Source organism: Microtus ochrogaster, linkage group LG4 (assembly GCF_000317375.1).
Source record: "Microtus ochrogaster isolate Prairie Vole_2 linkage group LG4, MicOch1.0, whole genome shotgun sequence".
Classification (NCBI taxonomy): Eukaryota; Metazoa; Chordata; class Mammalia; order Rodentia; family Cricetidae; genus Microtus; species Microtus ochrogaster.
In genome coordinates, this window is record NC_022030.1 from 8,631,572 (window position 1) to 8,645,380 (window position 13,809).

General features: G+C 43.5%; 1 protein-coding gene across 6 annotated transcripts in view; it reads right to left on the reverse strand.

Annotated features, from left to right (window-relative positions):
* Positions 1-13,809, reverse strand: part of Nhsl1 (NHS like 1) — a 219,991-nt gene that overhangs the window by 62,145 nt on the left and 144,037 nt on the right. Inside the window, exon 1 of one of the 6 annotated variants that reach the window (XM_013351440.2) lies at positions 2,015-2,132. The exons of the other annotated variants lie outside the window; for them this stretch is intronic. Coding sequence (XP_013206894.1) covers positions 2,015-2,072 — 58 coding nt within the window. The 5' untranslated portion in view covers positions 2,073-2,132. Of the gene's footprint in view, positions 1-2,014; positions 2,133-13,809 lie in introns of those variants that run through there. 6 annotated transcript variants of the gene reach the window in all.

Genomic DNA, 13,809 nt, shown 5'->3' on the forward strand with positions numbered 1-13,809 from the left:
TAAATGTCTAACGCAATTGACTTCTACCAACACAAAGCAAGTCAATTAAATTTTTCCAACACAAAAGAGTCCAAAGTCTTGGTGGGAGGGGAATAACAGGCACACCGAGCCTAAGAGGAATCGCTAAGATAATTTGCTTACACTCCTACCAGGGCTTGAGATCTCTTTTTGTTCCCTATTTCCCAACAACACAATCTATGCTGGCGTATGCGTAGAACGTAGTCATCAACAACACTTTAATACTTTCAATATGTCTGCCACATACTTATGCATAGAAAGGACTAGACAGACCCACGTAAAAGGAAGCCCCTGGACTGGGCATTTACCCAGGATGGCAAATCTAACTCATGTAGAGCCAGCAGACGTTGGGGCGGTGAGTCAGAAGTCTACCCTGACTGTGCCCTACAGAGAACAGTTGCCTGAAGCAACAGAATGTATGCCTGGGAACAAGATCATAAAACACCATCTCAAAGGAACATGAAAAACAAAATGAACTAATGACTCTGTTTGAACATATTTAAAATTAGCTCAACATACCCCATACACAGTAACCAGGTCTACAGTAGAGCCCAGATGGACAAAGGTTGCTCATGAAATAACCTGTGGAAAGCAAGATTGGGAAGAAACAATGAATTCTGAACGAGCGAGCCCCGGCCCTGTTTCCATGGAAGAGCTGCGCCGTCCTTAGCCTGGCTCCCACACACCTGTAACCCGTCTTTCTGTAATTTTCCTGTAGCGACCACATTTTAAAAGTCTATGGATCTGAAGATTTAAGGAGCTGCTTTCTCCATAAATTGCGAAAGGGTAATACACATTGAGAACCAGGCATAAAGTTAAAAAGAGAAATGCTGTTTTCTGCTTATAATGTTCGACAAAAGTGGTATATAAATTAGGCCCCTATTGTTTTACATATTGGACAAGAGTTCGGCATGGTTCATAACACCATCAGCCTTAATATATAAAATCTGAAAGCGCGGTCTTCACTCTGCTCAGAGAGTAACACAGCTCCAAGCAGCCAGAAGTCCCTCAAAGTACACACAGAATTGATTACAATGGCTTTTGCTAATGCCTATTTATTTTTAAATTTTCATTGCCTTAGCCGGAAAATGGAAACTTTCCCCCACTTTGCTCATTACAAATCAAATCCAAATGCTGGCATCTGAACCCCTGTAATTGTACCATCTGCCCCAGGCCACAGACACGAACTGGTTCCTCTGAAAGAGCACTTGTCTCTTCCCCTCTACCTGCCTCCTGCCAGGGCAGATAGATCTCTATCATCCCCTCCACAGACAGGCTTCAAGCTAGAGAGATGTGGGAAATGGGCCCAGAGTGCTGTCCTTTGTTGTGTTCTCCAAGGTCTGTGAGCAGAGACATCCCACCCCCCACTCCCTGGATGCACATTTAGCCAGGTCTTGTCACTGATCAAAAGGCAACACAAAGCCACACTGAAATAATAGGAAAAAGAAAACCATGTCACTGTAAAATTAAATTTTCACGGGAATGAAGAGGCGCCGAGATTAAGGAAATTTAAACTGACAGGAAGTACACAAAGAAGCCACAACCCAAGAGCTCACTGCTTTACGACCGTCACTGATCCGTCTAGACAGTATGTCCTCGAGCTCAAAAATCCATAACCGAGAGTACCAGGGGGCTTTAGAGGATCATCCCCACCAGAACAATGTGACACGTTACCCATGGACTCCTTACCTCAGCCACTCAGACAGCTGAATGCCCAGAAACCACACACTGTCTATCAAGGCAGAGTCAACACAAAGACCTTCTCTTCCTTAAAGTACTTCTTGTGAGACATATAAAAGAAACAAAGTCACTTAAACCCCAAACATAAATAAATAAGACAGGATAAGGCCGCATCATACTGTCCGAGGCGATGCAGCGACGGGCATACAGTGGAGGTCAATTCATCTTCTTTTACTGTGATTTCAGCACTCGGAAGGGCACACACACACACATGACACGCACACACACGCACACACACACATTCCCCAGAACTTACTTTTCTTCTTGAAACGTTTAAAGAAAGATTTAATCTTTGCATTAATGAAGACCACCATTTTCTGTCTGCAGCCCCTACATAGGTTCGGAATCCGAAGTCACTTTAGAAGTTGGGTCCAGCAGGCAGGTGGCAAACGGTGCTCTACAGCCCAGGATTCTAACTTTCCTCATCGGGTCGCAGTCCTTTCGACGACGTCCGCCTCCCTGAGCTGTTCCTAACTCTGAGGTCAAGTTTATAGTCAGGTGGTTACAAACCCTAAGCAGGTCCTCGAACTAGAAAGACTCCCACTGAAACCTGATCTGTAGGCTAGGAGTGGCCAGCGACAACAGGAAGAGAGAAAGCCAATCACAGCACTCATTTGCATAAGCACTGCTCGGCTCTCTGGCCCATTCATTCCATTTCCTCTGCACACATAGACGGCAGATTAGGTTTTCTGGATGTCTTGTCACGATGAAACACATGGGTGCCGTATTCACGAGGCCACTATGTCCATCCAGATCGGTTGGTTTGTCTGTTTACAGGATGCAGTAAGTCCGAGCGCAACCCCATGTTGATTCTGCTCCTTTCCAGCCCACCGGGGAGTAAGGGGTGAGGGCTGAGACAGGGGTAATGAACCAACCTTTGTTTGCCAGCCACACCCCCAGGCTCTGCTTCCCAACAGAACTTCCACTAGTTTAGAAAAGAATCTCCAGGGAGCTCTGTCGTGACTTAGTGGCATTTTTATGCAAATGAGGGTGCCCTGTCTTCTCACCCCGGCTAGTCACAGCTCTCAGCGCCCGGCTCTGGAAGTGTGATCTCATTTGACTCTAGCTGGCACGGACTCTTAAAAAAACAAACAAAACCCCTTAACTTCTCTACTCCAAAGAAGAAATTAGATAACATTACCCAAACCACTTTAATCTCTTTTAAATGCAGTAATTACCCAACAGCCTGGTTCTAGCAATTCCGCCACAGCTTTACCCGGTTGTAGTTTTAAATAAACATTACTTGGATTACTCTTTATTTAGTTCAAACGCACTTCAGTTCTGGACTGAGGAAAGTCGAATGTAACCGGAGGGAAATCAAGGCACTGTTAGAAGAATACAGCCCAGGGGGAAAGAGAAAGATGTGAAAAGCTGAAGACAGATCAGGGGCCAGGAAGGGGAGCACAGGACACACACCTCCCATTCACCCCACTGAGCACAGAAAAGAACCTCTTAGTTCATAGCTTGGGGCCAGACTTGTAACTGAATGGAAAAATGCAATAATCCTCTAATTCAAAACATTTACTTTATAACAAAGGCTCTTAAGTCAAAGAATGGCAGTTTATTTAAGGGGCTTCCCTAGGGAAAGCCTGGGGATGATGGCCCCTCAAAGCTTCTCTTCCCTTTAACCGAACCATCTGAACAACAAAAGCGAACAAAAACCAAAGAAACTAACATATCGTCACACCCGGAGAAATTTTGCTATGTGTTCTTTCGTCCTTTACACGACTTTCCTTAAAAGTCATTGAAGTGCTAGATGGTAAATGAGTAACAATCAAGGAGGTAACTCAAATGACACCCAGTCTTACAAGGAGACCAAAGTTCCTCTTCAGACTTATCAGTGACTGAGACCTTACTCTGAGCGTGGCATTAGAGACAGGTTGAGTTCAGTAGGTAAAGAAATAATCTAATTCACCATCTACAAGTTTTTTGAGGTTCGATGTCATTCTGAAGTTCAGAGACAATTTTCCACCTGAAAGTAGAGACTGTTCAGGACAGCAGACCGTGAATACACTAGATCCCATACAGCGCACAGCTTCTTGTGCACACAAGAACAGCATACAATCGCAGACACATTCGCTAACCAGGTAAGTATTGAGAGTCTACGACGGGCCTCTCTCACCAGGCCTGTATTATCTGACAAGAAACCAGCCATATGGCCGATCAGAGAGTGGTACATTCAGTGAGCAAAAAAGAAAAGTTGGGCAAAAGTAGGCAAAAGAGGATGGGAAGGAAGTAGACGGGTCTGGGTGGATTTTAAATAAGTCAGGGTGTCCTCGCTGAAATAACGGGGTCTGGGTGCAGGCTTGAAGGAGAACATGGCAATAAACAAAACAAACCGGTAAATCCCACTGGCTCTCATTTTCAAAACAAGACTGTTCTTCAGGCTGGGGACCCACATCTCCAACCCTCCAGGACTGGTTAAAGAAGTACTCTTTCCCTTCTTAGAAGATGAACTGCAACAAGAGTGGAACCATTCTCTCTCCAGAATGTCCGAAGCTAAGTAGGCACAGTTAGGGAAGATTAGCCCTTATTTGTTATACACCGGCCAATGGTAAAATCAGGGACACGAGGCAGGCTTCCAGCCGGAAATGTGGACACATTATCCTCTTCAATCAATAAATCAAATGAATTATCAAGTTTATCAACTGTTACACACTGTTATGTTTTGGCATTATACATTTAATTAATCATCAAGTTTTATTAATTATAAAGTCTTCCCAAATAACTGCCGTCTCATGCTTTATATCGTATATAGAGCCTGAGAACAGGGACATATGTCTACTATATAATTTGCATGCCTTCCCGCCATGATTTATTTAAGCAAACGTCTAGCATTTTGAAGTTGCTTAGTTTAGACATTCAACAGGAAATACATGATTCTGCGGCCCTTCCCACTCCAGGTGTAGGCAGCCATGTTAACAGCAACATCAGCAAAACAGCTGGGATACCCTAGCGTCTGCATGTAACAGAATACCACAACGGTGAAGACCTCAGTTCGACAACCACCCATCCATGCCTTGGTTAGGTCAGCAGGACAGTGGAGGCACGGACTGTATTTCTATTCCAGGGCTATTATCAGAACTTAATACATTTCTATTAATAGAGTCTATGGAATAGTTCTCAGTATGTAGTAAGCATTTGTGTTCACTAAATACACAAATAAAATCTCAGAAAACAGCAAAGCAGCTTCATGCTTAATAAAGAATTATGCTTATTTTTGGATTTTTATTTGTGTGTATGTGGTATTCATGCATATGCATGTGTATGCATTTGCCTACATGGGTGACGGTCACAGGACAATGTGCAGGAGTTAGTTCTCGCCTTCTACCATAGGGTCCCATGAATCAAACTCAGATTATCGGGCTTGATGGCAAGCATTTATCTTTCGACTCCTCTCAGAGTTCAACTGTCAGCTCCTCGAATGGTTGCTCCCCCCACTGCCTTTGAGTTATACCCAGATAGCATTTTTTTTCTAGTACCATCAAATGCTAATTCTCAAAGAGTTTTCAGGTTAGAGAGCTGGCTTAGTCAGTAGCGTGCATGCTGCACAAGCATGAATACGTGAGTGCAATCCCCTTGCTCCCCTGTGAAAAGAGCAAGGGTAACAGTGGACACCTATAATCTCAACACTGGACAAGCAGAGACAGGGGGATCTTTGGGCTTGCAGACCATCCAGGCTAGCTTCCGGTTCAGTGGGAGATCCTACTTCACAAAAAGGTAAGAGAAAAGTGATTGCAGGAGGCATATAACATTGGCCTCTGACCACACACAGGAACACACATACACAGATAAGTAAATTAAAAAAAAAAAAAAAACAAAACAACAACAACAAAAAAACTATGTTGCAACACTGGTTGAACAATCCTGGTTGAACTGCGGTGGATGAGACGCTAAAATTCTAGGCTCCAATAACCTTGGTGTCTCCTTATTCTGACACGGAATTCTGAGATTCTGTGTCCAGTACTGTGCCGTGAAATATGTGTCTTTATTATAAAGCTCCAGCTGTTCTGCTTCTTCTTTCACATCAATAAAATCTTAGGAATAAATGTTAAAGGTTTTTCTTAGCAGAGCGGTAGTAGTTTACAACTTTAATCCCAGCAGAGACAGGCAGGGTCTCTGTGAGTTTCAGGCCAGTCTACTCAACAGAGCTAGTTCCGGGAGAGCCAGAGCTGCACAGAGAAACCCCATCTCGAAAAATCAAACTAACTAACTAACTAACTATTTTTCCTTATAGGCCACATACGGTGATATACGCCTCTACTTTCTGCTATCCAGGAGGCAGAAGGCTTGTGTGAACCTCTGAGTTCAAGTTCAGAACAGCCTGAGCAAAGAAGCGAGAACAACTTTACTAACAACATATATTCTTCAGGGCATCATTTTATCACCTCCCCAGGCAGGTACCTCAAACACATCAGTTCAAAAAACTTACTTAAATACAACAGTGGTTTATGCCCAACCTTTTAACAGTTTTATGCCAAACACTTATGAGTTTCCTTGTGTCAGAGGTTCAGGATAAAGGATGGTCACTGTGGGTTACCGAGGTGCACGTGCCTATAATCCCAGCATGTGTCAGGTGAAAGTGAGAATCACTGAATTCAAGGCCATCCTAGGCTACACAGGAGACACTGTCTTAAAAGTCAGTATATAGCTCAGTAGTTAGGTGTGTACCTGGAATGGCTACAAGGTCCAAGATTTGATTGCCTCAGGAAAAAAAAATGGTCACAGTCCAGTGGGGAAGACAGGAAGACACACCCCAAAAGATAAAAATGGTGGCAACAATGAGGAAGTGCAGGAGAAGGGGCAAGGACAGGAAGTACCTAATGAAATGATGAAGGAGCCCTCGTTTCTTCAGAAGAGTCTCAGTGGAAAAGTGAAGGGAGGGTACGGTCGTCAGACTTAGGTCTGTGCGTACTGTGTGGAGGCTCTCGGGACAATGGTGAGGGAAGATCAGACTACAGCAGGACAAGAGGATACCCAAAGGCCCTTGCTTGTCACCAGGGGCTAGGTGGCACTCACCAGGGGCTAGGTGGCACTCACCAGGGGCTAGGTGGCACTCACCAGGGGCTAGGTGGCACTGAGAAAGACACCAGGAAGGCCTATGTGTGTCAAAATCCATGCTAAAAAGGTAAGATCAAAATGTCATCCGCAGCTAAATTTCTTCACAACGCTTAGGTTTCTCTGTCTATGTTGGCAGTACACGCACCCTCAACACCCTTAATGCTGAACATCTTTAACATAAAGTGGCCCAAATTCTGAAGCATTTTAAGCTCCTATATTATGTCACAGTAGAAAATTTAATGCCTGACTTTAGCACGAGATGGGGCACAGTCAAAACGGAGGTGAAGCAAGAGTACGATCTAGAGATCCCTTCAGATTGTATACGGGAGAATATAGAAAGCAGACGTTGAATTCTAACTTCAGACTTGGGTACCAAAGTATCTCGCTGTGTACACGTATGTATTTGGAATCTGAAACACGTTTGGCCCACAGCGCTAAGAGCACTATAATATGTTTTAACTCACAGATACCTAATGTATGAATTAAACAAACAAACCAACAGGGTGGTGGGGAGGTTAAGTCAGCATTGGCATTTTAGAATAAGCAAGGCTGTCTGGGTTCTATCTGAAATACCACAGTGGGTGAGGGAAGGGGACCCCAACTAGACACTATTTGTTCATGTCCCAAACATTCTTTCATCTAGGCACAACCATATCATTTTGAGGGACAAAAACTATATGATGAAGTTAAAAAATAAAAACAAAACTAGAAGGTGCTTAACAGCAAAGCCATGGAAGCTTCCAGAACTCCCCCACAGAGCCTCTACGGCATTACCTCCCCATCCCCAGGTTCATAAAATGTCAGCTCCTTGGCATATTACATACAATGGGACATTAGAAGTCCTCCCAATCCCTGAACTTCCAGGCTATTAGACAACACTGATTTACAAGGAACATTTCTTTTCTCTCTCTCTCTCTCTCTCTCTCTCTCTCTCTCTCTCTCTCTCTCTCTCTCTCTTAAATCTATTTATATTTTATTGAACTATACATTTTTCTTTGCTCCCCTCCCTGCCAGTCCCCTCCCCTTCAACCCTCTCCCATGGTCCCCATGCTCCCAATTTAGGAGATTGTGTCTTTTTCTACCTCCCATGTAGATTAGATCTACGTATGTCTCTCTTAGGGTCCTTATTGTTGTCTAGGTCCTCTGAGATTGTGATTTGTAGGCTGCTTTTCTTTGCTTTATGTTTAATAACCACTTATGAGTGAGTATATATGATATTTGTCTTTCTAGATCTGGATTACCTCACTCACTCAAAATGATGTTTTCTAGCTCCATCCATTTGCCTGCAAATTTCAAAATGTCATTATTTTTTTCTGCTGTGTAGTACTCCACTGTGTAAATGTATCACATTTTCCTTATCCATTCTTCAGTCAATGGGCAGTTAGGTTGTTTCCAGTTTCTGGCTATGACAAACAATGCTGCTATGAACATAGTTGAGTACATGTCCTTGTGGCACAGCTGAGCAACCTTTGGATATATATCCAAAAGTGGTACAGCTGGGTCTTCAGGAAGGTTGTTTCCTAATTTTCTGAGAAATCATCATACTGATATCCAAAGAGGCTGTACCAGCTTGCACTCCCACCAGCAATGCAGGAGTGTTCTCAAAAAGGGACATTTTCAAATGTTACACACAGGAGTTACATGTATCAATTAGACATAGCTGTCTCATCTCCTCTCTCTCTCTCTCTCTCTCTCTCTCTCTCCCTCCCCCTCTCTTCCCCCCCCCTCTCTCACATACACACACTGAAATCTTCAACAACAGAAAATAAAATATATAACTGCCAAAGAGTACTGTGTTTGACTGGGTTGGGAAAGGAAGGAAAGGCAGACGTAAGAAAAAAAATTTATACATAACATACATTTCTGGTTAGAATTATGTAGTACAAGATAAATATAACACATCTCAGAGAACTTCAGCTCCTTAGAGAGAAATCTCCTCAGCCCAACCCAAGCTATAAGTAGTGGGTTTACTGTTTGCTAACCTTAAGCCTGTTTTAAAAAAAGCAAGTTTAACATCTAAATTAGAAAACTAGAGACTGCAGAGATTGCTCTGTGGTTAAGGGCATTGGCTGCTCTCATATGGGACTGGGATTTGATTCCCAGCACCCGCATGGCACTTCCTGCATGTCAATAGCTGCAGTTCCAGGGATCTGCCACACTCTTTTGGCCTCTTCAGGCACTGCATGCATGTAGCACACATACGTACATGTATGCAAAACACTTACAAACAAACAAACACTGTTTTTCAAAAATAAATTAGAAGACTATACACATCTTCTTTAGATCTACTCATTCATTACCTTTATATATAGTTAAAATATAATCGAAATTCTTACAAATAATCATCCATTATGTTATTCGGGGGCTCTTTGAGCAAACTGAAAATTATCATACACTCTAAGCTTTCCGGGTCAATTTAATTAAATTGTATGTGCATACTTGGCAAGAGATTGCAGAAAATGCTAAAGCGAACATAATTTACTTTTCACACCCATACCTATAAAAGGTAATATCTCAGAGATACTGTTCCCAGAAGGAAAGCATGTGGGCAAGCCTCCACGCAGAATCATTTTAGATGCCTCACTAATGTTATTTCACAAAGCACATTTAAATCCATCAAGGCTCCAGAGCTTTGCAGGATATGTTTCTTCTGTTTCCAAATGAATTTTTAATGGGTGTGCCCATGACATATTGCAAGGGACAAGTGGAAAGCCCCCTATGCCAGTAGATGGTGGGGGTGGTGAGCGGCAGAAAGGGAACCCCCATCAGAGATGAGAACACATCCGTCCTTTAGGGGGAACTTGATCTCCTATCCATTCTGCCGGCTCATGCGGATGCTGAGAAACCCCCTCCACTCTGCATGTGGAGTCTGGTTAATAATTTAACCTAACCCCACCGCACCCATCTGTTTAGCCCATTTCACAAGCCATGATATTCGTGTTACAAACAAGGAGCAAAGGCAAGGCGAGGCCGTCAGAAAACATGCCGCGAGAAGAGGAAAAGAACCCCTGAGCTGACAAGGAACATTCAAAGTTCAGCTGGCCTGCAAGGGTGCAAAGTCTCCCCAGCACAGGGTAGGGCCACCCAGGGGCTTCCTGAGATGATAGAGAAGCAGCGTGGCCCACAGGAAGCAGGTCCATCAGCAATAGCCTGGAGTTAACTGTGTGCAAGGAACCTGCCTGGGAAGTCCAAAGGGGAGTTTCCGGGGGCACCTGGAGTCAGAGTCGAAGGCACATCCTGTCTCCTTGCTTCTGCAATAGCAGCCAGCAGTGCGGCACAGGGCCACTCCCCGCGGAACTGAGTATCTTGTCTCTACTTTGCTGTATCCTCCTTGTGTTAGGAAGGGGCCATGTGGCTGTGGAATCTACTCTCATTTTTTTTCCCTCAACATCTTTAATAGGCTATTAACCTCCCTAGATGCCTGATCCCTGGCGTACGGCTGGCCATGGCTCTCTTCACTGTTCCGATAATGGCCAAAGCTTAATCTTCCTGAAGCATTCCTTGACAAAGCTTTAATAATTTTATTTTAAAAATGTATCATTTTACTTCAAATACAGTTTGAAGGAAAAGCAACCCGTGGGGCTGGAGAGATGGCTCAGGGGTCAAGAGCACTTCCTGGTCTAGTAGAAGTCCTGATTTTGGTTCCCAGCATCCACACCGTGGCTTACAAACTATCAGTAAGTCTATCTCCGGGGGGGAGCTGGTGCTCTTTTCTGACCTCTAAGGACACAGGCAGGGCACATCTATGTGGTGCACATGCATACAAACAGGCAAAACACTCATTCACAGAAAATACACATAAAAACCTTTTAAATAATTTTTTTAAAAGAGCAAGGTGCACCTTACAGAAAGAAAATGGACCATTTCGTTGACTGTGGCCCCTTACACCTGAGTCAGTTATTCTTTGGCGTGTTGTGTAGCTCACATCCTTGTATGCAAGAAGCACTGATGCGCCAATTCATTCTACCAAGCCTATGAGCTACATACAGGCTCCCTGAAAGAGAGAAACAGTGTATGTGGGTGGAGCTGCATATAAATGAGTTTAATTGCAAAGTTAACTCCTTTACTGTCTGAATACATATGAAGGGTCTCACTGCTCTGGCGTATCTCAGTGAAGAGAATCGTGTTCAATGACTCAAAAATTAAAATATACTTTTTGTACTATTTAAGCCTAACATAATTATATACTAAGAATAAAAACTAATTTAAGAGAAATGAATTTTAAATTCTAAAAGGAAAAAAATATGTTTTTTTGTTTGTTTTTTTGTTTTTTGGTTTTTTTTTGTAAAATCTTTAGGGGGCAAAAAGAAAATCTCAACGTAGAATAAAAAGCCCGAATATAACAGGGTATCCTGGAACTCTAATTGAAAGCAGCATGTGATTAGTGAACACTGGATAATATGAAGGACCTGACTGGTTGATGGTGTTACCAAACCTACAAAGAATCTATACTTGAAAAGACTGAAAGAGAGGAAGAGCAAAAAAAAAAAGACTTCTTAAAAAAGATTAACAACAACAACCAAAACAAAACAAAAAACCAAAAAAACTACCTGAGAGAAACTGACAACATGAAGATGAGACATGGGGACATTGCCACCTACAGGGGACACGAGGAGGATGTGGGTTGGGCTGCCAATGTGATAGTGACCCTGGGGCAGCCTTTGACTCTAGCTTTCTTTGACCCTCGGAAGAATTCCTTGTCTTGGGAGGGGGTCTTTTATAATTTCTGTGCTCTGTGAGCTTGAATTTGAATAGGTTGACACTGTACTTCCAGAGAGACTAATGGATACTCATAACCAAATACCACCTGCAACCAAGCCCAGTTAAAGAAGTGCTTAGTGCTGATATTATATAAGTATTAGTACTTACATTATTATGAAAAGGAGGTTGGGTTACACACTCAGGTCCTCCTCATTCCTGCACCACAAGTACTCCATGCACTCAGCCACATTCCCAGTCCCAACAATGGAGTCGTTTGGTGTTTGTTTGTTTTTCAAGTCAGGGTTTCTCTGTATAGCCCTAGCAGTCCTAGAGCTCGCTCTGTAGACTAGGCTGGCTAAGATCCACCTGCCTCTGCCTCCAGAGGGCTAGGATTAACGGCGTGCACCATTACAGCCAGTTTTAACAATGGGGTCTTAACATAGAGCTTTCATCTAAAGATGGCTCGGAAACACTGTTCAAAAACAGGGAGCACAGTTAAAGCGAGCAAGGAGAAATCAGACAGCTCACTGCCCCAGTTCTTCACAATCCGTGATTATTATATGTGAACACTAAAAGGACACTGGAATTGGGGTTTGAGATGCTTAAGATGGTGTTCGATTCCTCAACCATGTGAAGTGGGGCTCAGCCCCTCAATCGCCCCCTATCCCTTTACAGTCAAGAATTTCTCCTATGAACTTGTGTTCTGCCGAGTTACACAACCATCGAGGCTTCCTTCTCTCTTTTCCTTGTGATTCCTTATATCATCGCGCATATGGTCGTGATGAATGTTACAATTAATAAGCTGGTGTGTGTGCGCAACTGCTATTGCAGAGAGACGGGCTGCCTCCCGTGCTAAATGATCCTGTGGGGGGTGGTTAAGATGAGCTATTTTGGTTTGCTGATGAGCCGACAGTACTCACAGTTAAAAAGTCCCCCTGTATTTGGTTTTCTAGGAATGAGAAAGGTTCATCTGGGCAAAGAGAATGTGCCTCTGAGCAGTTAGAGCTTCATTTCTTTTTTTTGTTTGTTTTTTTTGTTGTTGTTGTTGTTTTTTCGAGACAGGGTTTCTCTGTGGCTTTGGAGCCTGTCCTGGAACTAGCTCTTGTAGACCAGGCTGGTCTCGAACTCACAGAGATCCGCCTGCCTCTGCCTCCCGAGTGCTGGGATTAAAGGCGTGCGCCACCATCGGCCGGCTTCATTTCTTTTTTTTTTTTTTTTTTTTAATTTGTATTTTCCTAAATGAGGGGAGAGACAGCAGCAAGATTCTTCAAAGAGAAACCATAGTCCCTAATTATATGTAAGGGCTCCGGAAGCTTTGCAAAGCTGCTGGAGGTGAGACACGGGGCAAAGAGCAGCAGCCCAGCAGAAGCGGACATTTGGAATTCATCTGGACTGCAGAGGACATCCACTAGTGAGCCAGCGGAAGACTAAGTTAGTCAAACCTTCCCGAACTCTCACATCCTCAACAGTCCTTTGCTAATTTCTCTTTGCAATTCATACAACTAACCATTTTGGGTAAATAAACCACAAATGAGAAGGACCAGAACCAGAACAGCACTGGGTGGAGATGGGTGGCAGGGCGGCATCTCTAAATCTGTGTAACTTTGTCCTAACGCTTAACCTCAAAGGGTAAATGTTTGAGCTGACACAGCAGCGGCACCGGCATGCTTGTTGGCCACTCCCTGTTAGGAGAGGGCAATGCAGCTGTGGCACAGCTGCAAGGAGAAGGGGCACCCTATCAAAATGACAATAACAGTTAAGCTAGGCAACTGTCGTGATTCTCAGAATGCTATGCTTGGCCCCTCCCACTCAGTATCATGGCAGCTCAAAAAAAAAAAAAAAGGTGGGGTGGTATTTCCTACTTAGCAAACAAAGTAATCATAGGCAAGATTGAGATGAGCCACCTTCTTTATGTACCTAACAATATGTTTAACTTCTGGTCAGAGGGGCGAGTTCATAATTTGGATCATTGTATTATTAATCTCTTTCCCTATCCCCTTTTGAAGGGCTCCGTAATTAGCCTCATCTGGCTCTAAATTAAGACCTTCCTAGTTCAGGCTCCCAAGCACTAGGTTACAGAACTAAGTCACCTGCTATCTGTCTTCCATTATGAAAAACAGTGGGGAATGTGGGAAAAAAATTATTTGAAGACCTTAACCAACAGTAGGCTGGGAAGATGGTTCAGTTGGTGAAGTGCCCACTACACAAGATAAAGGCCTGAGTTTGGACCCCAGCACCCTTTTAGATAAAAGCTGGGCACAGCCATGCATGCCTATAATCCCAGCCCTA